Consider the following 25,427-nt stretch of genomic DNA (forward strand, 5'->3'; position numbering starts at 1 on the left):
GTTAACTCTTGCGCCACCATCAGGCTGATTAGAATCACATTGTTTTTGGATGAATCTTGAATCTTGACCATATATAGTAGAAATTGTGTAGCACAGTCCTGCAATGCTGTTTTTGAAATCCGGTTCTGTTTCTGAATGGTTTAGATCCAATATGTCACCTGGATACTAATGGGTAATTCTATTAGCCTTTTCTCACTCTCTTGTATTTAAATTACTGGTTGATGTTTTTAGATATTGCTTTAATAACTCCACATTATTTCCTTTTCCTATGATGCTATTTATTTTGTGAAGTTGCTCTTGCAGTAAAGCACCAGCACAAAATGATGCTGCCACCACCATGCCCCATGGTTGCAATGGTGTTCTTCAGCTTACAAGCCTCACACAGGGCAGTTACATTTGTTTCTAAGAGACAGACAACACCGCCGCACTGTTTGACAGCTGTGTAGTCCCATAGTGAATATACCTGTGTGCATTGTTTGTGCAGGTGAGCATGGTGAAATAAAAGTAAATGATGGCCTGTAAGCAATTGTTAGACAAGAAAAAAAAAGTACTTGTCATATATTACATCTTTTCTTCTTTTATTTTTTATTTTTTGCTTTTCACAAGCACTGCAGTTTCAGTACTTGCAGCCATGTCTATTACAGTTTATCTTAAACTGTATATCTATTTTGGATGTTGCAGTTTAACATTTGCAATAAGCATAATCCCACTTGCATTGGAAAGCATATGATGTACAATTTGAAGTGAGTAGACTTGAATCAGTTGCAGCTAGATATTTCCATATCATGTATCCACATGTCTGGTCATGCCTAAGTCTCTCTTCTAGGCTTGCTTCATAGCTTCAGAAGTTTGAAATGATTCGCAATTAAGGTCTTTGTAAGAGAGATAAAAATATCTCTTGGACACAAGATGAGGTTTTTTGTTTTTTTGTTTTTTTTTTCATGTGAGGCAGAGCTAAATTTTGGAAAAGTAAAATCTGTAGTAATAAAATGTCTGATTTTGCAATATCTTAAATAAATTAATAAAAAAATCACCTTTCTGTATACCATGTTGCTGCAGCAGCTGTTGGAAGTGTAGTGAAGCCTGTCCATTGAATCAATCTGCTTCTGGCCATGCAATGCTTTAAAGTCCCGTCCTAACAGCCTGGTAGAAAAACTTGGCCATCCAGAATAAGACTAAGATGGGATGTCAACTGAGCAAAGGCCTCTGTCATTCAGATGGATCTCCAGGCTCTGACTGTGCTTACAGTCACATAGTACAAAGGTCCTGGACAGACTCAGTTATTCACACAAAGGAAATTCCACATAGGGCAACTAGACTGAGAGGACTCAATGCTGAGCCATTTAAGTTGGGTCATATTTGAACCAATCTGCTATCACCCAGAGGTGTGCTGCCAGCTGATAGTCTCACATTTTGTACATCTAAGCTACCCATCAGAGTCAGCCATTTGGACTTTTGCCATCTTCAGTCAAGGTTTCCATTTGCACTAGATAAAGGAACTCAGTCAGCCTTCAAGGACTTTGATAACCTTATTAGATAACAACATAGGGATCATTTGCAGTTGGTAGAGTAGTCTGGGAAGGATGTTCATTTTAATGAGAGCAATTGGAAAACTGGAAAGGCTAAGAGATTTACCTTGTGTATTTCCACTGTTTAGGGAAAGGTTGCCTCATCTCATCCAATCTATTGTAAATAAAGAGTATGATAAAGAACCATGACCTCATTGACAAAGTTATTGCCCGTGCCAAGTATTTCCAATGCATTCAAAACAATAATAACATGGATAGGTCCCAGCAGCCCTGATATAGCAGAACGATATTTAGGAGCCTTCTCACATTATCACAGAAATTTTGACCAGTAATACAACTGGCCTGATAATGAAATGTAACGTTGAATACATTGCTAATGTTTTGGAAAACATTTTTTTGTCATCATTAGGTAGAGCTATTGGCTTTTTTAAAGTATAAGCTTTTGGTCTTGCTGGGCGATTGGAACGGGATTCAAAATCCAAAAATATTCACAACCTTTAGTGACTTGGCTAATGCAATAAAACTGCAGACAATATGCGCTGTAAATCACACAATTACATTAAATGAAATTCATCTGAGTGCAGTGAATGTGTCGTAGTTGTAGTATAAAAACATCCGTATCTGTAAGGTCCAGTCACTTGCGAATTAGAACACCTGGCTATAAGTATACCATGAGGATGAAATACTTGAAGCAGCTTTGCGAAAAAGTTGTTGAAAGTAAGAGAATTACAAGAGAATTTCCAAATCACTTAATATTCCTTGGATTTTAGGAAATTGAAGCAATATGGCACATGCCAAAATTTGCCTCGAGCAGACCATTCACAAAAAAACTGGGTAAAAAAAGAGTAAAACGCTAGTGAGGGTGGCCACCAAGACACTTATGACTCCTCTGATAAAGTTACAAGCTACAGTTGCTGATATGCGAGGGACTGTTCATACAAAAAGTGTTGCCCATGTTCACTGATCAAATTTTCACAATAGTTTGGCAAAGAGAAAGACACTGTTAAAAAAAGCTCATATTATATCTAGATTGCATGTCCAGAACGCATGTGAGAGACTCTGAAGTCGCCTGGTAGAAGGTTCTCTGGTCTAATGAGACCAACATAGACCAGTCAGACTAAACGCAGTTTTTGGCATATACCAGACACTGCACATTATCACAACCACCCCATCATGAAACAAACTGAAGTCTTAATCACCTTCAGGGGGTTAACACTTTTATGGGCACTGTTTCTTAGGACAGTGTCAGATGTACCTACCTATATGGATGAAGAAAAGTAAAAATAAAATTAGTAAATCAGTTTTGTAACTTTTATGGGAGCAAAGAAAAAAGCAAACTCTGGCTATTCTGATGTATGAAAAGAGCTCCATCACACTGACTCTGTGTTTTGACTGAGCACCTTAGTGTGCTTTGAAGGAGCACAGATGCCAGGTAGACATTTATCGAGAAAGATGGCAGTTGAAATCTCCTCCCACGAAGAAAATTTTAAGTGCCAACTGAGCAAACTCCTTAAAGGCCTTCAAGACAAAATAATAGACCAGAGAATTTTAGAGTTTCATAAATGAAACAGTCCTATTTGGAACACTCTTCTTACAATCACAGTGGCCTTGACTATCCTTAATGTTGCTAAAAGATCTCAGTGCAAGATTTGGTATTTTTACTGACTACAATGGACACATTCCTATGAAAAAATAATATATAGCAAAAACCTTTCTAACCACAATTCTTTTGTCGTTTGACGTTGCCCTTTCTCACAGTGAGTTTATTGAAGGGAAGCAATGGGACATCCGTTTCTTTTAGAAGTGACAATACTGTCTTTGTCTTGACAGTTTTTGAAGACTTTCCAAGAATACAGGTTAATATTAAATGAGACATGGTCATGAGACATTGTAGTAGGTATATTTATATTAATAAGCACCGTTGTCTCACAGCTATAAGATCTCTGGTTCGTGTCCCGGCCTCTGCCTGGGATCTTTCTGTGTGGACTTTGTATGTTCTCCATGTGCAGTGTGGGTTTTCATCGGCTTCCTTCCATGGTCCAAACAGATGCTGAGGTCAAATGGTGATTCTAAACTGCCTGTTGGTGTGAATGTGAGTGTAGTTGGTTGTCTGTCTCTGTGTGCCCTTATGATAGGATGAAAGCAGGGAACGCTCTGGACGGGTGACCAGTCTAAGCTGCCTGAGATAGGCTCCAGCCCTCCATGACCCGACAGAGGATTAAGAGGTGTATAGATAATAGATGGATATTTATATAGTATGTGTATAGCAGTCTAGGTCCATGGCACAATCCCAACCTCTTGAAAAAAAAAAAAGCTATTTGAGGATTCCATGCATTGGGAAAGAACTGTTACACAGGTAAAGGACCAAGACACTACAGCGTGCGGTAAGAAGAGAGGTGGAGGTCTTGCTCTGCTTCTGAATGATACATGGTGTAACCCTGCACACGATACCATCAAAGAACAGAGCTGTAGCAGGGGCATTGAACTGTTAGCAGTTAGTCTGAGGCCATACTATTTGCCACGGAGTTCACTGTGATCATTGCCATCGTTGTGTACATTCCTCCTACTGCAAACACTGAGACTGGACTTTTCAGGTCGACCATCTCCTCCCACCCTCCTCCTCCAACCCAAATTTCCCTTCAAACCAAATGTCTACCTTCATCCTCTCAAGCTTGCCTCTCCCCTACCAGCTCTGGTACCTCCGTCGTATCAGTCCCACCTCACCTCACTCCTCCTTCTCTGTTGTCGTGGTTGTGTATGTTAACATGCTGCTGTTATAAATTAATTTGCTGCTATCTGCTTTTTTCAACTTCATAGTCCTTGGTTCTTGAGCTGTGGCATAGCTTTCGGTCCCAAGGATTCAGTCCTCTGCTTCATCTTCCTGTTTGCTATCAGTCCGGAGCTCTATGATGTACCCATGTTTATAGTCCTGGCCAGGAGACTGAGTTTTTCGCCAGTTAATTTTATTGTACTTATTAGTACTTAACAACTTAAGGACTTTGGTTGGGGATGGGTCAAGTTAATTAGAGATGTCAGATCTGGTCTAATTGCTAGATGATGTGTTCTTGCTTGACACAGACAGGGTGTCTTCTTTTCTCTCTCTCTCTTTTCTTTTAGTCTATTCACTTTTTGGCAAAAGACTGTGGTCATGAAATGCTATCAACGGGGAATTCCACCAAACTATTGTTGTCAGGATAAACAGATGGTAAAAGTTGAGTGCCACAGATATCTGGCCAGTGCAAGCTCACCTTGCCACCATCACATTCAATTCAATCCAATTCAGTTTTATTTATGTAGCGCCAATCACGGTCAAATTGTCTCAAGACACTTTACAGAACCCATATGTCTGACCCCCAGAGCAAGCCCAAAGGCGACAGTGGCCTTTGGGCTGACCCCATATCTTCTACAGTTATTATTGCAACTCACTATCAGCCCCTCATCCACCACTGAAGAACTGAAGGTTCTGAGTGGAAGGTATTTTGCTATAGTCACTGCTAAATCTCTCAACATATATCCAAAATGAAGTGACAGAATTAAGGCCATCTTCTTCCATCTACACTTTTATATACATGAATGATCATAGAGTGGCAGTTCATACCATTGTAAGTACTAATTAATAGGGAAATCAGGCAGTAGGCATTCCACCAGATAAACACACAGTGAGCAGCAGTTGGATGGATCAACAGATATATGCACACATGCAGACACCATTATCCCCCCTGTTTCCTCCATTCCCCATTTATGTCTTATCTGGATAAATTAAATGAGCTCAATAATTAGATTTTCTAATTCATTTTCAAAACTGACATCAGGCATCAGCCTAAGGGACACGTATATTTCTGGTCCCCAGCTCAACACAATGGAAACAAACTAAAATAAAAAGTCAAACAAAAAGGTTAAAAATTAATTAGAGTTTTATTATGTGTCTGAGGCAGTTTTTAATTGATGGCAGACTTGATTTGGCCAAAATTAGAGTTGTGGTAGCACCAGTGTGATTGCAAAAGACATTTTATTTTTGTATGATTGCTGAGCTTTAGTTTCTTCTCAGTGATCCATCCCCCCTCTTCCCTCCCCCTCCATAGAGACTCACATAGATTTTCATGCGGTGGCAGCTGCATGAAAGCCTTAAAGGTAGGTATTTGTTGAAGTCAGGTTGATTAAGTGTCAAGAAGGATCAGTCTTAAAATATGTTATAAAAAAAATTGCCATGGTAGTGGAGCATTATCTCTTTGGTGTGTATCCATGAAATTTGATAAGTAAGCAATTGGAGCTTATTTCTATATCACATTGAAACTCAGCTGAAGCTGATGACAGCAGAGCACAAAAAGAAAATACCAAAGTGCTTCACAAAGTAAAACATACCAATGACAACAAACCAATGTGGAATAGTTTACATGAGCACCTATTGGAGAATTGGTTTACTAAAGAGGTCAGGGAGTCAAAATGTGTAAATTTTAGCCTAGATTTGAAAACCTAGATGATGGGAGTGTCTGCTGTCTAACTGCAAAGGCTTTGTCAGCTTTTAGCTTTAGTCATACCTGTGACAAGGACCTGAGTGCTACTGAGTATGTTTTGTGGTACAGAAACATAAAGAACGAGAACCAGAATGAGTCGTGAAAGCACTCAGCAAGGTCTTCAACTGAATTTGAAAAAAACATTGAAGTTCATAAAGATTAGGGAAATAATTTAGGCATTTATTATCTTTGTTCATGTCTTGAAAAGATGGAATTGGCTTAAGTTTGGACATAGTTCTGAACTGATAACAACCATGTTTAACAGCAGAACTGATTTGTCTGTCAAAGCAGAGTTTAGAATCAAAGATGACACCCAGGGTTTTGGCATATAATTTCACATATGGAATGATAGATAACTTTTGGACTTAGAGGAACCAGAGACATTTACTTTAGCTTTGTTAAAGTTTAGCTAAAGAAAATCATTTGTCATACACCCTTCAATGTTCTTAACAGCTCAGGAGAGGCTGTCAGGAATCCCTAGGTTTTAGTGGGAGTTACAACTGTGCATCATCAGCGTAGACGTGGCAGCAAATGTTAAATCTTCTAATAATGATTCCAAGTAGAAACATACAGACAGAATACAGCTGGGCCTTGAATGAACCCCAGAGGGACCCAGTAGGTGACAGGGGTAGTTATAGAAGTAGAGGAAAACTAACCTATAGCCACTGAGAATTTTCTTTAAGATTAAGTGTAGTCTAACCCCTTAATACTAACCCACTTTCTGAGATATGTCAAAAGAGTGTCTTCAGTGTCAAAACTAAGCACTGAGCGAACTATGTGAAGTACCATTTTCATGATCTATAAAAAAAATAGTGGTTTAAAATATCAGAAAACCAATAAAATACTTTTCTCCAAGTTCTTAAATTGTGTCTTCCAATCTCTTATTTTCTCCAACCAAGAATTGTCCTTAAAGATGTTGTAATGCCCCTGTCTAGGGGGTAGGGTGCACAACATAAAGTAAAAAAAAAAAAAGAAGAAAAAACCGCCCGAATATTTCCCCAGTCCCCAAAAGAAACAACAGTCTAACAAGTTCTAAAAAATAAAAGATACCAGAATATTTATTTTACAATATAATTACAACTTAAAGAGGTGACTGCATGGGCTGTTCATTCAAAACCAACGAAAGAAGGATACAAACTAAAGAGGCGTTTCTTGCTCTCAAACAAAAGAAAATATCCAATCCAAAGACAAACACAATAAGCGAAAAAGAGACCTACTAAACCTAACAACAAAAACTCCGCTATTCTAATTTATTTCTCAAAGGTTTGGAGGCTGGGGAGACACACAAGGGGTGCTGCTGTCAAAGTGGCTCCTCCATCACTGCTGGCCGCCAGGATTTGAAATGACAACCAGCCAATCAGCATCGTCCGCCAATCACGCCTCCTGCACACAAAGATTTACACACAACCACAGAGCACCCACTCCCAGACAATAAAACAGGTCAAAACTACAGCAACAAAAAAATACCAAATATGGCCACGGCCGTAACAGATGTTCATTTCATAATAAAAAACAAACTAAATCTGCTAGATTTATAGTACAAATTAAAACACCAATGAGTTACTTAAAATGTTCGTATGATTAATTTTTTTTTTGTTCTTTGTATAATTGATTAGTCATCTAATTGTTATACCACTATTGTAGATGGTGGAAGTTTTAAAAAGTTTATTTGCTGCACAGACACAAGCTGACATTAGCTTTTGTTGCCATTTCAGGCTTGTTGTAATCATAAGCCTAATTGTAAGCTGACTCCATTTGAATCTATAATGATTACTCTGTCTGCATCCGTAATGCAGAAGTAGAGTCAATTTGGGCAGTCAGACAAAAGAGGCTTAGTAGCCCTTGTGAAAGAGTTGTGCATAAATTCAATTGCACAGACAGCATCTGTAATTTTGCCGTCAGATTGCAGGAAGAAATGCACAAGGAAGTCTTAGTTCTTTCAGGTGAGATAAATGCAGGTAATTATCTAATGATCTTTCAAATAGCATCCTTAGACCACAAGTGGAAACCGTTTGATCAATGCTCCCTATATACTACTAGAGAAACTACATAATAAAGAAACACAGCACAGCATCTTGCTTTACTGACTTACATATTGATCTGAAGGGAAGTGCATGGTTTGCAGAGTAGGAGCTGAAATTACTCAAATGTGGCTACCCAAATGACATGCACATCAGTGATATCCCAAAGCAGAACTAGTCAAACAGTTGTTGGGGCAGAACGACTGCAGTGACAGAATATGATGAGTGTTCAACACCTAAGAAGAGTACCTTGTTTTCAGTGAAAAATGAATAGTTGTTATAGCTAAAGTGACATGTGGATATATTTTAGGCCATCAGACTTACTAGACCTGCGTTCGTGTTGTTATGAATGGACATGCACATGTAGGCAGGCAATGAGTCATTGATAAATGATAGCAAAAAGAGCACATCTTTCAGTTCCAGCTTTAAATCTGCAGTGGTTCCTTAAGAGGCAGTGGTCATTGGTCAAAGATATGTTAATTGGTCATTTAGAATCAGAATCAGAAAGCCTTTATCGCCAAGTGAGTACACACAAGGAATTTGACTTGGTGCATAGAGAGCAGTGCCTATCAACAACAACAGACAGTAAAAGAATAAATAAACAAATATAAATCCATGAATTATAAATAAGAAGTGTAAGCATAAGAAGTACTGTGTAAAAGTAAGTGTAAAACCAGGGTAATAAATTAGAATTTTTTTCTTTTTCTTAGTTTATTCTCTACATACAGTACCGTTCAAAAGTTTCGGGACACTTAGAAATGCCCTTAGTTTTAAAAGAAAGCCAGTTTTGTTTTTGTTTTTAATGAAGCTAACATTGAATTAATCAGAAATACAGTCTAGACATTGCTCATGAGGTACAGGACTATTCTAGCTGGAAATGGATGATTTTCCATGGAATGTCTGCATAGTGGTACAGAGGTCTATTTCCAGCAACCATCACTCCTGTGTTCTAATGGTACATTGTGTTAGCTAATAATATTGAAAGGCTAACTGATGGTTAGAAAACCCTTGTGCAATTATGTTGGTACATAAATAAAAGTGTGAGTTTTAATGGCAAACATGAAATTGTCTGGGTGACCCCAGACTTTTGAACAGTAGTGTGTATACTGCAACTTGCTAGCCTAGCCGCGCTAGACCCATGTTCTGAAGACGCAAGGGTCAAGGACCGCTCGACAGGGAGGGAGGCGGGCTAAAAGGTTGTCTATCAAATCCCTCTGCAGCAATTGGATAGGTATACAACCAATCAGTGCAACGAATCGGCTGATGTAGTTCCTAGAGCACCGGCGGATTGTGGCTAAGTCCCATTAGCTTCCCAACCAGCGGAGCCAACTGGTAAGGATTTGCCATATCCCATCGGCATAAGTCCAAATACGTCTTTCTTCTCAGTGAAACACTTCAGTGCCGTCCTTTGTTTATCTTTCAAGTTGAATTTTAGCTTCAAATCTTTAAGGGCTGTGGCCAAAGCCGAGTCGAAAGATGACTGTTTATTGTGCGCTGGTTGTTTCTGTCAGAATCGTCGCGCCTCTGTCGTCACTTAGTTACGCCTGCCTTCTGACTCTACACTTCATGGTGATTCGTCCGGCCAGTTTTAGGAGAATCCAGCCTCGAGCCTTATGGAGGGTAACTAGACCCACCCTGGCAGACAATTAAATTTGTTTCCGTGGGTTGTCTAGCGCAGCTAGGCTAGCAACTTGCCTCTCTGGGCATTAATTAAACCCCTAAAAACAAAGTCTTTTTGATGAATTAAGATTTTTTTTTCTTATGAACTTAATCAGTTTTGACCTTTAAATAGCTTTGATGTAACTCAACACGGCTGCTTTCTTACAAATGTGCTGATCTGTTAAGCCCCATCTCTTTCTCCACCCATCAATCCACTGTTTGTTGCAGTTCAAGCACGAGCTCACCTACAGTTATTCTCAAACATTTTTTAAACTACTCTAAATTACACTGTAGCACATTATAATAGCTTAGTAGGTCAGCTATAGATTTTTCAGCTGGAACCCAATTCTAAAGAAGAAATCAAAGTGTGTCATTGAGAACAACATTGGTGGCTCCTGCTACTTTGCATGAATAGAATAGAATAGAATAGAATAGAATAGAATAGAATAGCTTTATTGTCATCATACATGGCATGATGAAAATATAAATAGCTGACACTGGACGGTGCACGACAACAAGCAGTAAGTAATAAAATATCAACATTACAAAATAAAATTGAATGTACATATATAACAAAACAATATTGGAAAAAACACCATGTGAAAAGGAGGCCAGATATGTGCAAGATGGGAGGTAGATGAAATGGCTGTTAGTGTTCAGGAGTCTGATGAAGCTCTGCCCAAAGAGAAAGCATCAAACCAGAGATTTCTTTTTTCATGCCATCCTTTAAATGCAGTTTGATAAATTCTATGCAGGCTATCATTGCTTTTTTTTTTCTCAGACTGACTCCATGTAGTTTCTCTACCACAGAGATCTGACTACTGGAGTCCTGCTGAGATTTTTGTCTTTTCGGCAGGTATGCCCATCTCTCCAGACAACTTCTAAGGTTCTGTTTGCATGACTGTTCAACTTCTGTCGACCCCCCTAGCCAAGGACCTACTTTTAGAACAGTGCCACACGAACAGCTCTATGAAGAGTCTTGGTGCTTTTTCAAATTCACAATTATCGAGGCCACTGTGCTCCTGGGAACACACAGAGCTGTAGAAATGGTTTTGTAGCATTGTACTCAGATATGTCTGCACACAAAGTTTCTTGGATTTCATGTCCTGACTGTTGTCCTCACATGCGGTGGGGATTGTGGGATCTAATACGTTGGTGTTCTTTCTAAAGTATGTAGGTGGAATCTAATTGAGTTCTCAACACATCTCAGGGATTATCAAAGCAAACAGGATGCTCCCGTCTTCATTCTGGAGTAACAGCAAATAGTTCAAATGCTCTTGTAAATTTCAGATTTTAACTTTAAATAAATGTATACATTTTTTTGAACATATGTTTTATTGATTTTTAGTTCAAAGTGTACATGTACACAAAAACACAAACCGAACAGATAACCCCACCCCCCAACCACCCACCCATAATCTCGCCTCTCAATAGTTATAACAAGAAAAAGATAAACAGAAATACAATATATAAATCTCAGTATATAGTGCAAATGAAAATGAAAATAAGATGAAGACAACAAGTGTTAAGAATTACAGTCAGTACATATCAAGACTTACAGTCATAGTGGAGCATGGCATACAAATAAAATTATTAGATTGGAAGATTAGTGAAGTTTTCAGATGATTTGAATTTGCCTGTATGTAAAGTGTTAGAGGGGAGGTAAAGACTGAAGGGTATGTTGTAGATCAGTGTTTTCCAAGAAATTTAAAAAAAAAGGTTCCAGATCTCATAAAATTCCCCCAGCCTGTGTTTAAGACCATAAGTTAGTTTCTCTAAAGCCAGGCAGGATGATAGTTCCTTGAGCCAATGACTAATGTTGGGACTTGACACATTTGTCCAGTATATGGCAATCAGACGTTTCGTGTGAATGAGACAAAGATTGATCAATGTGGTTTCATGTTTTTTTAAAATAAGATTTATGGGGTACAGACCCAATATGCAAATTCTAGGACAGAGAGGGATGCATTTAGAGGTGATTTGAGAGATTATGTTAATGACTTCCTTCCAGAACTTCTGCATCTTCTCACACTCCCAAATACAATGAAAGAGGGTGCCTTTGTGAGTCTGACATTTCACACAAGTGTCAGGGACATTTGGATTGAATTTGTTTACCTTTTCTGGGGTGATGTACATTCTCATGATCCAGTTATACTGTACTAATTTCAGTCTAGTATTTATTGAAATATTATGGGCCTCAGAGCACACCTGACTCCACTCACAGTCAAGCACATCTTCGCCTAAATCTTCACTCCAGGACTTCCTTTTTGAGTCAGAGGACTCTGTGGAATATGATGAGAATATATTGTAAAGAGAAGAGATCTGGCCCTTGCTATGTTGGTGTTGAACTACATATTGTTCGAATACTGTTAGTGGGGGGCAAGTAGATGAATTCTTAAATTTAGAGTTAATAAAGCTTCGTAGCTGTAGGTATTTGAAAAAGTGGGTCTGTGAAATATTAAATTTGTCTTTGAGTTCATTGAAGGGTAACAGTGTATCACTTTCATAGAGATCCAAGATCTCCTGATACCCTTCTGTGACCACTGTTTGAATCCCAGATCATTTTTACCAGGTCTGAACTCAGCATTACCCCAGATAGGTGAGAAGCAGGATAGATTAGGAACATCGCCTATAACACTATGCACCTTATGCCATATCAATAGGGTATTCCTGACAAATGGATTCAGAGTGTTGTCCTTCAGATTCTTAACAGAGTCTGAGTATAGGTAAGAGTCTAATCCTTGTCCTTTTGTGGAGAGTGCCTCAATTCCTACCCAGGACAGCTGTGGTTGGGGAGAGAACCACAAGCTGGCTGCTCTTAATTGAGCTGCCCAATAGTACCACACGAGATTTGGTACCTTCAGGCCTCCCCTATCAAATGGAAGGTATAATAGTGTAAGACGGAGCCTTGGACGCATGGACTTCCATATGAATTTAGTGAATGTTGATTTCATATCTTGAAAGAATTTAGGAGGAGACAGCGGGATGGACTGGAAAAGATACAAAAATTTAGGAAGAACATTCATTTTTACAACATTTATACGTCCTATCACAGACAGGGGGAGTGAGATCTATCTGCTTAGAGATTCCTTCACTTTTAAAATAACTGGGTCATAATTGACAGGAATTAGTGATTCTAGGCTTGGAGTAATAAAAATGCCAAGATATTTAAATCCTTTGGAAGCATTCACAAAAGGATGTTGGATCTCCGGTCGGCTCCTTTCCTGTTCATTAAGAAAAAGAATAGAGGATTTGGTCTTATTAACTCTATAACCTGAGAATTTCCCAAACCTGTCAATTACATCAGTAAGGGCTGATAATGACTGTTCCAACTTAGTCATAAAAAGTAATGTATCATCTGCAAATAAGGCTATGTGGTGCTCTACACCTGCAATTGGAATTCCTCTAATAACAGGGTGATTTCTGATGGAAATGGCAAAGGGTTCAAGTGCCAAAACAAAAAGCAGGGGGGACAAGGGGCACCCCTGACGGGTCCCACGATGTAGGGTGAAAGGTTTGGAAATAACATTATTAGTCATTATCTCTGCACTTGGTCCAGAATACAAAAGTCTGACCCATTGCCTAAAATAATCACCAAAACCAAAGCGGGGAAGTACATCAAATAGGTATGGCCATTCAACTCTGTCGAAGGCCTTTTCGGCGTCTAAGGACAGAATACAAGAGTCCCATGATTCTCCTTTTTCATAAATGATATTTACCGTATTTTCACGACTATAAGGCGCACATAAAAGTCTTAGATTTTCTTCAAATTGTGCGGCGCGCCCTATGGTGCAGTGCGTCCTGTGTGTGTTGTTGTTGTTGTAAGGCGGACGTAGACCAGGTGGTTTTTTTCCCCGCATCACCATCGCTGTTGATCTGTGACTCTATGCGTGCCCATCTCACAGCCGATGTGAAAAAACAAGTGAAGCAAATGAACTCTGAGCTTACTGTCATTCCGGGAGGCCTGACAAAGGAACTCCAACCGCTGGACATCGGTGTGAACCGGCCGTTCAAAGTAAGGCTAAGAGCGGCGTGGGAGCGATGGATGACCGATGGGGCTAACGTGTCTGCTGGCACTGTTGTTCGAGCTTTCGCAAAAGCCGGCATCATTTCCGAGGCGCCGCACGGCACGGAAAGTGACTCTGACAGTGAAGAAAGTGAACCTGGCATGTTTGATGGAGGTTTAGCGCAGCTGTTCAATTCAGAAACAGAGGATGAGGACTTCCATGGGTTTGATTGATGACGATTACCGGTAAAAAAAAAAAAAAATGTGAATACCAAACTCAGTTTTGCTCCCGCTCTATTTTTAAATACGCACACTTGTGTGCTTGTTTTATCTGTGTTTTACCATGCCCGCGACTATTGATGATTAAAAAAATGTTAGTACTTTGTAATCAATACTTAAATAAAGCACAATCAAACTCAGTTTTGCTCCGGCTCTATTTTTAAATACGCACACTTGTATGCTTGTGTGTGTGTTGTTGTTGTAAGGCCGACGTAGTAGAGGACACCATGAGAACGTTAAAGGGGGAAGTGTGGGCGTGGATTGTATATAAAACCCTCGCCATATAATCAGGTGCGCCTTATGTGTGTTTTAAATACAGTAATGGCACACATAACTGAGACTGCGCCTTTTGGTACAGTGCGCCTTTTGGTTGTGAAAATACGGTAATACTCTTCTGATATTATAGTATGCCTGACGATTCTTAATAAATCCATTCTGATCACTGCCTATTATAGATGGGAGGCATTTCTCTAATCGTAAAGCTAACATTTTAGCTATTATTTTCGTATTGGAATTTAAAAGAGAAATCGGTCTATAGGATTCGCATTTGTTCAGTGTTTTATCTGGTTTTAATATCAGAGTAATTAGTGCATTTTGCAGAGAGGGGGGTAGGCAACCATTACAAAAAGACTCTTCATACATATCTTTCAGTGGGCTTATCAATTTATCTTTGAATAATTTATAAATATCGATTGGAAGACCGTCAGGACCTGCTGTCTTCCCTCCTTTCATATGCTTTATAGCTTCAGAGATTTCCTCAGTTGTAAGCGTACGATCCAGCGAGGCTTTATCATCCTCAGATAGAGTGGGGATTGGAAGATGATCAAGGAACCGAGATTGATCCTGATCTGATTCTGGTGATTCTGAATCATATAAAGTCTGAAAATAAATGTATACATTTAATCATATCTCTATATTTCAATAGTTGATAGATTGCCGGAGGTTGTATATTTGATGTTACCATTAGATACTTTTGTTTGCAGTTCAAGGATGAGCTCATGGTACAGCTGCTTCTGTTGTTTGTCAAGAAAGCATCACTTAAACAGAATTATAAATTTTCTTTCTATTCTTTGATGCTTCATTCCCTCCTCTGTTCCTTGTCCACTGATTTAGAAACAAGCAATGACATACACACCCTTGAAAGCAGATAGTATTTAGTAATTAAGAGCCACTGGGCCTCCTCACAATCCCAGAGGACAACACAACCAAAAAAGTGAGTGCCATGTGGAGAACCAGTTCTGCCTGGTGTGTCCTGTTATACTGTAGGGATATCACAGGAAATAGAAGCAGTTTCCACCACTACCACCCTGACCTGTGCTCACACCCTATCAGCTCAAAAGCTGTTAGATTGCAGCTCCTCCATGAAGGTGTGAAGATGGAGGATGATGTGGTACAGGGGGCCAGAAGTCTGTGTGTCTCTCTTTATTTCATCTTTGTTATGTGATGGTTGTTAAAATTGAACCTAAAGGTGAACTCTTGATTATTTTTTTTGTTTCTGCTCTGCAGTAGCTGTGCATGTTGCCCTTCGAGACTCTGCTGCTTTACAATCTATACATCTGTTCAAAGACTGATGTACACCAGACCCTGAGAGAGAAAGCTGTAGAATAGCTGGTATAACATGAAGTGGGAGAGATAGAAAACACATTTCTCACATGAAACACACAATATGTGACAGAGTATATTCCTGGTGCATACTTTTGATTTAGTATGATGGAGACCACCACTGAAAAACAATTACATAGGGCTCAGAGTTGACCTCTTGTACCTGTAGATGTAAACATTTTATGGAATTCACTTCTTTTTTCTTTTTTTTAAAATCAGCCTTTGAAGTCATGTTCATATTTTCCCCCCATATATCAATGTGAAATTCAAAGTTACATTAATTGTAACTATACTGGAAAATGAAGTCATGTGGTTATAATGTGTAGTGATGGAAAAGTAGTGGTGAGTTTGGTTAGTATATAAATGGGTTTGCTTTTGACACATTAAATACATAATGTATGCAAATCAATGTTTTTTTCCTTGTTTCCAGTTAAATGATTTGGTTCTATGTGGCACATTGAACTCCTGGTTGTTCTTAAATTGGACTTCGTACATTTGAAAAAAAAAAAAAGACAAACATTGAATCTGTATAATTTTCACCTTTGCAGCTGTGTGTCAGGATATATCCCCCTGCAGAGAAGTGGTAATTATGTTGTTATTTTTACGTGTTCTCTCAGCTATCGGACATTCGTCTCAGAGGATGCAGGCCCCAACACGCTTGTTGCAACAGTGCTGGCAAAGGACCCTGATGGGGATGGGATCACGTATAGGATCACCACAGGAAACGAGGAGGGCAACTTTGTCATTGACAGCCAAAAAGGTAAGAGATCCTGGATTTTTGTTTTTATTTTTATTTTTTAATTGAAAAATGTGTCCTCACCTGCTGTTTTGTTGCATCTAAATATAGTTTTCATTCAACTTCATTCAAGTTTTGAGGTTTACAGCTTTCATGTACATAGCATTCTCTTCCTTTAAACCCTCCGGACCCCAAACAGTTATTGGAAACTGCTTTTTTTTTTCTTCACAGTGGACTCATTTTTCACTCAATGCCCTACACGTCAATGGAAACAACATAACCATGGCAAAAAGTAAAAACAACTCAAAAAAGTATTTTGTACAATATGATACAGTTATATTGTGAGTTATGATATCAATCATTGAAAACAAGAGAAAAAATTCTTGTATAAATAAAAAAGAAAAAAAAAACTTAAATGAAAATGTTGAAGATGTTTCCAAGTGCCTTTAGGTGTTACTAATGCCTAAACAAATGATGGCTCTTTATATTATAGATATTGATTTGTAATTTCATTTTATCCAATGCGACTTACATCTGAGAGTAGATACAACACGAGGTAGACAGGCAGCTCTAAGAACCTTGCGTAACAGTTCTTACTCAACAACTGCGCCCTGACACGGATTTACTAAAGTCAAGAGTGTCAGTCACTGAGCTACCCAGCTGCCATTTTACCACTTACGTTGCCAGTTTGTTTTCGTACTTGTCTCACTTCTGTGTAAACACAGACTGCGGTTCAATCTAGTTTAGTCTCTAGACTCCAAGAATGTTCGTCATTTCATCCATCTATTCAATTATCCTTCCCAGTTGTGCTAAGGGGCACAGTATTTATTTATGTATTTATTTATTTATTTATTTATTTATTTATTTATTTATTTATTTCAGATCCAGATTACTACACATGGTGAATTTTTGGAAATTGTTGAAATGAGACACATGATAAGTGATCATAACTTTAAGCTGAGGTTTTCTTAATTCTCCAGACAAAACTGAAAGCCGAACACAATTTAAGAGCAGATGCAAATCGGAAAATCTTAATATTATTTACGTTTTTACAATAGATACATGGATAGATGCATGTATAGATGGGTGGGTAGATAGAGGGATGGATAGATAGATACTTTATCAATCCCAAAGGAAATCCAAGTGTTCAGCAGCTTACATACGACAACATAAATAACAAAAAAGGCAGGATACGCAGGTTAGTAACATTAAGGTTAGCATATATTCTAAAAATCTTGCTGTACAATACTATAATAGAAACACACTTCTAATTGTAAAATCTCTAGAATACTAGATGGAATTAAAATTCAATATACAATATTTACACATTTCAAGGCATGATGATTTAAAATGAATCTGAGTGATCTAAAGTGACTTGACAGGTAGTAGGAAGACAGTTATATCAAACTATCTAAGGTGCATGAACATTATATATCTGTACTCAATATATGAAGAGTTTATTTGCAAAAACAGATAATTCCGTTTTTATAAATTTTCAGGAAACCTATTTTTTATTGTTTACTTGAGATCATAATAATGATAATAATAATAATATATCCATTCTCTATACACTGCTTTATCCTCTCTTGGGTCGCAGGGGGTGCTGGAGCCTATCCCAGCTGACTCGGGTGAAGGCAGGGGACACCCTGGACAGGTCGCCAGTCTGTCACAGGGCTACATATACAGACAAACAATCACACACACATTCACACCTACGGGCAATTTAGAATAATCAATTAACCTCAGCATATTTTTGGACTGTGGGAGGAAGCCGGAGTACCCGGAGAAAACCCACGCATGCTCAGGGAGAACATGCAAACTCCATGCAGAAAGATCCCAGGCTCAGGCCGGGATTTGAACCGGGGATCTTCTTGCTGCAAGGCGAAAATACTAACCACTACATCACTGTGCAGCCCCTAACAATAATAATAATAATAATAATAATATAATAATTATTATTATTATTATTATTATTATTAATTTATTTGTTCTACATTTTGTCATGTTTTTTCTACTGAGTAAAATCCACTCAACTTCAGTTTGATTGATATTATCTCAAGTAAACAATAAAGAAAAGTTTTCTGAAAATTTATAAAAACTGACTTATCTGTTTTTGCAAATAAACTCTTCATATCTGTAGCTGATAAATTGTGCAAGTTTGACGGCAACAACAACAACAACAACAACAATAATAATAATAATAATAATAATGATAATATTAATAATAACAATAATAATAATGACATCATGCCTTTGAAACCCACTGGCAGGTTTTGGGGTTCAGAAGGTAAATGTTAATATCAGTTGTGGTTCTGGCGCTACAAAGTGACACACAATAAAGCATGCCAGACACTATACACAATAATCATGTTCATATCTTGCTTGCTTGAGAGTTGATCATTTTCATGGGAAATAAATGAAATAAACTGCATATTTAATATACATGTTCTTTCAACATAGTTTAATCTCAGTGAGTTATTTTTACCTTGCTGATGAAAATTTTAGGTGAAAAATCCTAGAACCTGCTCAGAAGCCTGTTGTTATTGTGTGATTCACCTACATGCATTCCAGTAATATCCACAAAGATATACATTTTTTCTTAGTTATTTTTGTCCTGGTTTGCTGTGTGTCTTCCCTGCTATATTTTCATAAACCGTATAAATGTTAAAGCTCTGCAGTTTGTCAAGTGTACCCCAGAGGGTCTTGAAAATGTGCCTCATAGTGTGTTTATTTTATAGTTTTATATCCTTCACTATAGCCACTATTCTGAGGATGAAGGATGCCTCGCCAGCTTTCCTTTTACTGCAAGAAGCTTTCTAAAGGATTTTTAAATCCTGACAGGTCATGTCATGAAGACATTAGAATAATCACTCGAAGTGTGAAGACTATTTCCATGGTGACTTTGTAACAAAATACCTTCTAAGGTTTATAGTCACACATCTCAACTTCCTCAGAGGCAGAAGCAGCAAGCCCAGAAGCAATCTGAAATGGGAAGCCGGGTTAATGATGTAGTCTGTGTTTGTGTGTCTGTGTGCCGTAATGTTGCCAATTTCATTGTAGTTCGACCCTTTTGTCAATTGCAGCTCCCTCTGAATCTGCATATCACATTATAGGGTAATCCGATGACTTTTACAAATTCAATTACTTAAAACTTCAAGGCACAATTTTCTCTTTTTACCAGCAATGACATTCACTGTCAGCTGATAGCAGCGGTCATTCCGTCGAGCAGAAAGAAGACTTGTTGCTATAATTCGATCCATCGTGCTATCACATTTTGAGTGCAGATTTTTCTCTGCCTTTTATGTTGTTTGGCTTTACTTGCAGTTTGTCACATTGACCACATTTTTGACCACCATAAAAGATTAACTTTTCATTTGACTTGTGAATTTCAGTGTAAAGGCAAAGTTAAGTGTGTATCTGTAAATACGTCATGTGTACACTACCTGCCTGCAAATTGAATGCCACTGTGATCAATTAACATTGTTGGTATTTGGTACACAGTGATTGATTTAGCCATTTGTCTGTTAACATATAGGATCACTATAATTGGTGTTCATCAGTGGAATAAATTGGATAAATCATCTTCTTTAAAGATAGTTCTGAGTAGGTACTGCTAAAGGAGCTAATAGGCCTTTTTTTCAGCAGACAGTTGTATTTGTTTTACCTTGATATAACAAAATGAGCAATACCAGAACCTTTAACTTGTAACTGAAGCAGCTAAATGATCTTCTGACATTTCATTTTATTATTTTATTATGCACACCTGTGCTTTTCCTACTCTGACCTGTCAAAATGTTTTCAGAGAACTGGATTTTTTTCCTTGATAAATCATTTAACACTCCTTTGCAGACTGTTTCCCTGTCTAATTATATCGCTGTGTGTAGGTGAAATTCAATGTAGCTACAACAAAGATGAAGGTCTAGTTTTTTCCCACTCTACTAAGTTCAACAAAGCAAACAGGAGATGCCAATATAACACACACCTTTAAAGAAGTCTGATCAGTAAAAAAAGAAGAAAAAAAGTGATAACTGTTGGCTTGGGGTAGGTGTGTAAATCCTCACAAAGATAACATTTAGAGTCCACAAATCCAACGGCAAGACCACAACCAACAACTATTCTATCCAGCTAACGTTGCGTTTCTTGTGTATCCATAGATTTATATCTTATTCTTCTGTGCAGTATGGCCCCTTTGTTTTCCAAAAACTATTAAAACATCAGTAAGTCACATAATTACACTGAGTGGCATGTGTTGTAGTTCAATTCAGTTTTTGCCATACACAGTCATACTTCCCTAAATGCTAGCTGCGTCAATTCTGACATCTTTTTTGCAGTTTGAAATGGTACCCAACTAAAATACTATTCGCTCTCGTAACAGAGCTTAATCAACCCTTTTACACATATAATAAAAAATACCAGCTAGCAATTTAAATTAAAAAAAAAAAAGTTTCTCAGTCCTCAAGTACCCACAAATACGTTTAGTATGATTGAGGTCAGATTCACTGTGAACAGAAGTCCATGAGACTCAGCACTGTTTGGTTTTCTTTGGTCTTCAAGTAGTCCTTCCAAAGTTTTGAGATGGGTTCAGTCTTATTATCCTGCTGTAGTATGAATCCTTCTGTCCATAAAGATGTAAACCAGACGAGAAAACATGTCTCTGAATCATGGAGTGCACAGTGTCCTCAATCAAGATTAGATCGATTTGCAGATGTAGATGTCGAATTCTAGAGTAGAAATAGCAACCCCACAGCTGAACATTGCTAGCCCCAATTTGCAGTGCAAGTTTGTTACACTGTTGTGTCATTCTCTGTCATGTTCATCTCCTTGCATACAACAGGAAGTTATTGCCAGAAAATTGACTTCAGCTTTAAATATGACTTTTTTTATGCAGTCATCGACTTTTTATTGCTGGAATCTTAAACTTACTCAAGTGGTCTAGGACATAGGAGTCTTGTGTTCTTGAGGCAGAGGCATATTAATAACATGCTAATTTTGGCTGCAAAAATAGTTAATTGAACAAGCCTCTGTACAAGCATGCTATCTGTCCTTTTGCACAAAGAAATAACAAGGTCAAAACTGCCTAAAAAAGTGATTGCTGACCTAGAAATAGTGCAGAATCTGAAATAGTTTTTCTTGATTTTGCATGCCATAACCAGTGTTTCCCCTCCTATATGACCGACGAGGCGGGCCGCCTCACTGGTATAGGCCACTGCCTCATTACAATTTTGCCGACATTGCCGCCTCACTGGTCTGCGCCAAAAAAAAAAAAAGTAATGTTAAATATTAGAAAGCATTGACACATAAGTCCGGTATATTCGCCGCTGAAATCAACAAGCCAGAATGGCAGCCTTTTCTCGCCGTGGCTGAAGACAGCAAGGCACATCCCCATTGGTCGGTAACACTCAGTTCTCGTATGACATCCCGCGAGATCGTGTTTCAAATGTCGGTCGTTCCGATTGGTGAACGTTCCTAGCGTCAACAAGCATGGAGGACAAGAAACGGCAGCGGTCCATCGTTTCGTTTTTCGGGGCTAAAAGCAGGTGTGTATCACAGACATATGTCAAATTAAGTATCAAAACTATTGCATGTCATCAAAATAAAGTGAGCAACGCAGTGTAGGCATCGATCTCGCTTCCTTTACTGAGTTTGCTTACTGTTTTGTTGTCCGCGGCGATACGAATTGACAGTGACTGCAAAAATGGTTCCCGTTAAAACATTTACTCACAACAAAACCCGTTCTCACGAACGAGACAAATGATTTCAACGGAATATAAAGTTCCTAGTTTCTTTTGATAAAATGATTTATAGAGTGCCCGAAATTATATCATTCAATGGCAAAACAAATTCTGTGTTCAAATTCTAGTTCTGTGTTCAAAAAGGTAACAGTTTTGAAAACAGAACTAACTCCTTCAGAAAACCAGTTGTTAACCCAGAGTTGAAGTTTTCTTTCACATTTTTAAGTAAAATGAAGGTCATGACATAACCTTTTTATTATAAATAAAAATGAAGTGGGAATTTGGTACCTAACATGCAGTTGTTTTTAGAAAAAAAGTAAAAGTCACCACTTGATTCCAGATTCAAGTCCTTTGTCATCTTTTTCAAATTTGTAATAAGAAATGATGTGGCATTTTGGAATGGCTTGTGGAAATCTGACCAGAATATAATAGACTGGACTAGTTGACATGTTTTGATTGCAAGGACAAGTGGGTTTATATTTGTCCTATTTTCTCCCCATCACTAATTTTTAGAAAAGAAACATGAAAATTTCATTTAATTTAGTTTTTGGAAATGGCTACAAATACAACAAAATGTGCTCCAAATTGTGCCAGAATGCCCCATTTTGCATCTTGATTTTCAAAATCAAGATGCCCTTGCCTACACCCCACCACCTCACAGCCATTTCAACCCAGGGGAAACGCTGATAACATATTGTGTTTTGCTCTCAAACGTTCTAAGGTTTCCATTATTATTACTCATATATGCATTTACACTGCACCTGACCTAATAAAATAACACTCAGACTGGAGGTAGGATATAAATAGGTAGCCAACAACTGTCAGAATGTACAATATGTAACACATTCTTCTACTGCAGCACGTATCTGACTTTCTTTAAAGTGCGCTGCAGCGTCCGTCCTCTATGTTACATGTCTTTATTAAGGACCCTTTTTGTAGTGATTGATTTGCTGTAAATCAACTGAAAACCAGTCACACATATAAAAGGAACGCACCCTTATACAGATGCACACAAATGCACAACACAGTCTGTCTGCACCAAAGTGTGTGAGCCAAAGTGTGACACCATAATGCTTGTAATATGATCCAATATCTTGTTTCAAAGAGCCCAATATTTGGTCATTAAAAGTATTTTATGATTCTTATAATGGAAGGCGAGCACATTGGATTCCACCCACCCTCTCCAACCCATCTCATTCTCCCTCTGCTACTGATGAAAATCGTTTATTGCCTCTTCTCCCCTCTTGCTGCCAGCTCCCCCTCTCTCTACCATCCTAAATGTCCGACAATCATTCAAGTGATTGTTTTCCTCCCTTCCGGCAGGAGCAGCCTTGTCGGCCTTCCTCTCCATGTTAATTTGCCTGTAACTCACCCCAGAATACAGTGTGTTTCTCTGAGATTTAAGACGCCCATTAGGACCGGAGCAGGCCGGTCAATATGATGATCACGCTCTTCTATTAAAACCCATAAATACAGAAACGCCTGCTCTGTTGGATGGGAGAAAGTATTTACGGACAGCTAAAGGAGGATGCTGGTGCCAATAAACACAGTTCTATCATTTCCTTTTTTTCTCAGCTAAGTTTTATGGTATTTTATGAAATTGTATTTCTCTGACAGGGAAGCAGTAGGTGGGTTTGTTTGCAGTGAAGACTCCTTGGTAACTGGAGTGGCTTTCCTTGCCGTGTTGTCGTGTTTTTTTCCCTTTCTGTTATTTAGTCTTTTTCTCCTGAGCTGCTCGCCTTCTGTCTTGTGCGCTGGGTCTGATATGCTGACCTGTGTCTGATCCCAGCTTTATGTAACAAACCCACATTGTTTTGTTTTGCCCTCATTCTCCTCCATGATTCCCTTTGGCAAATATATTGTTATTTTCCCATTTTCTCTTTCACTAGTCCACATCCTACTCTCTTTTCACAGCTCTTTCTTTCACCCATTCACTTTGCGTCCCCCTGTTTCTCTCCCCAGCTTCAGTCCACAATAGTTTCTTTGCATGATGCTGACTGAAGGAAACACCTCCTCTGTCCCTGTCCTCCTACCCCCACCCCACTTTGTCCTCTGTCTACTGTGTTGTCTCTCGCCCATCCCTTGTTTCATCCTTCCGCTTCCTCCCTCCTGGCTGCCTTCATGTGAAGTGACGGCTTTTTACTGACCCCGAGGAAACATCTTCTCCATTTCCAATAAGAGATGATATGTGCTGGCCCTGTTCGCAGCAACAGATACACACTCAGATATGCAGTGTCAAAGCCACTTTTAGTGAATAATAAACATTTCCATGTACAAAAAATATATAATTTTCATGTTTACAAAACATGCTAATGTTCTGGTGTACACAAGACATATAATTTAGATTTATATGCACTAAACAAAGTCTCAGGTACAAACTAAGGAACAACACAGCCTTGCTTAATAAACAGAGAAACACATACTTTTTTTTTAAGACAAAAAGAGAAACACATACTGACACAATGAAAGATGCAACATGCACTCCCTCACACATGCTTTATACAGAAATGCAAGTAAGCACATACATTTGTATGAATGCACAAAACATGCATGTACTGTACATTCAAAAAGTGTTTTTACTTATGTATTTGTTTCCACAAGTTTCAAAATTGTTTGTTGCAGCTTTATGGTAATTTAATTTAAATCAATGTTCCCTCATCAGTCTAAACTCAATAACCCCTAATGACGAAACAGGATTTTAGAGATTAAAAGAGAAGAGGAAAAACTGAAATATTGCAGTGACACAAGTTTTCAGACCTCTTGTCATGACATTTGTAAAATAGATATTGTTACATACACAAGAGAATATAAGATATAACTTTCAATTCCTATTACTTCATTTAAAGTTTCTGAAATTTACCTCAGGTGGCTCCCATTTCTCTTGATCATCTTTGCAAGGTTTATACACCTTGACTGAAGTCCATCTATTGTAAATGATTTTGAAAAGCACTATGTCAGGGGAAAACAAAGCAAAAACTATGCCAAGAAGTTAAAAGGACTGCCTGCAGAGTTCAGGGATGAAATTGTAAAGGATAACAACTAAAAATATGTATATATTCTGTTGGATAGAAAGTTCCCAAAAGCAATGTGGTCTCTGCATTCTTCCTAAAGCTGGTAGTCTGGCCAAATCAAGAGACAAAGGCCTCGGTAAGAGAGGTGAACAAGAACTCAGTGGTCATTTTGGCTGAGTTCATGACTTTCTGTACAAGGATGGTAGAAACTTTCAGAGGTACAACTATCACTACAGGTCATCACTAATCTGGACTTTATGGCAGAGTGGCCAGAACGAAGCCTCTTCTCAATGAAAGACACACGAAAGGCCGCTTGGAGTCAAATGAAGGACTTTCAG

The 25,427-nt window shown here is 38.4% G+C and overlaps 1 protein-coding gene across 1 annotated transcript in view; it reads left to right on the forward strand.

Moving 5' to 3' along the window:
• The window catches only part of si:ch211-186j3.6 (neural-cadherin), a 416,158-nt gene that overhangs the window by 148,609 nt on the left and 242,122 nt on the right, over positions 1-25,427 (forward strand). Inside the window, exon 7 of the mRNA XM_051944931.1 lies at positions 16,228-16,370. Coding sequence (XP_051800891.1) covers positions 16,228-16,370 — 143 coding nt within the window. The remainder of the gene's footprint in view (positions 1-16,227; positions 16,371-25,427) is intronic.

Source organism: Acanthochromis polyacanthus, chromosome 2, assembly GCF_021347895.1.
Source record: "Acanthochromis polyacanthus isolate Apoly-LR-REF ecotype Palm Island chromosome 2, KAUST_Apoly_ChrSc, whole genome shotgun sequence".
Lineage (NCBI taxonomy): Eukaryota > Metazoa > Chordata > Actinopteri > Pomacentridae > Acanthochromis > Acanthochromis polyacanthus.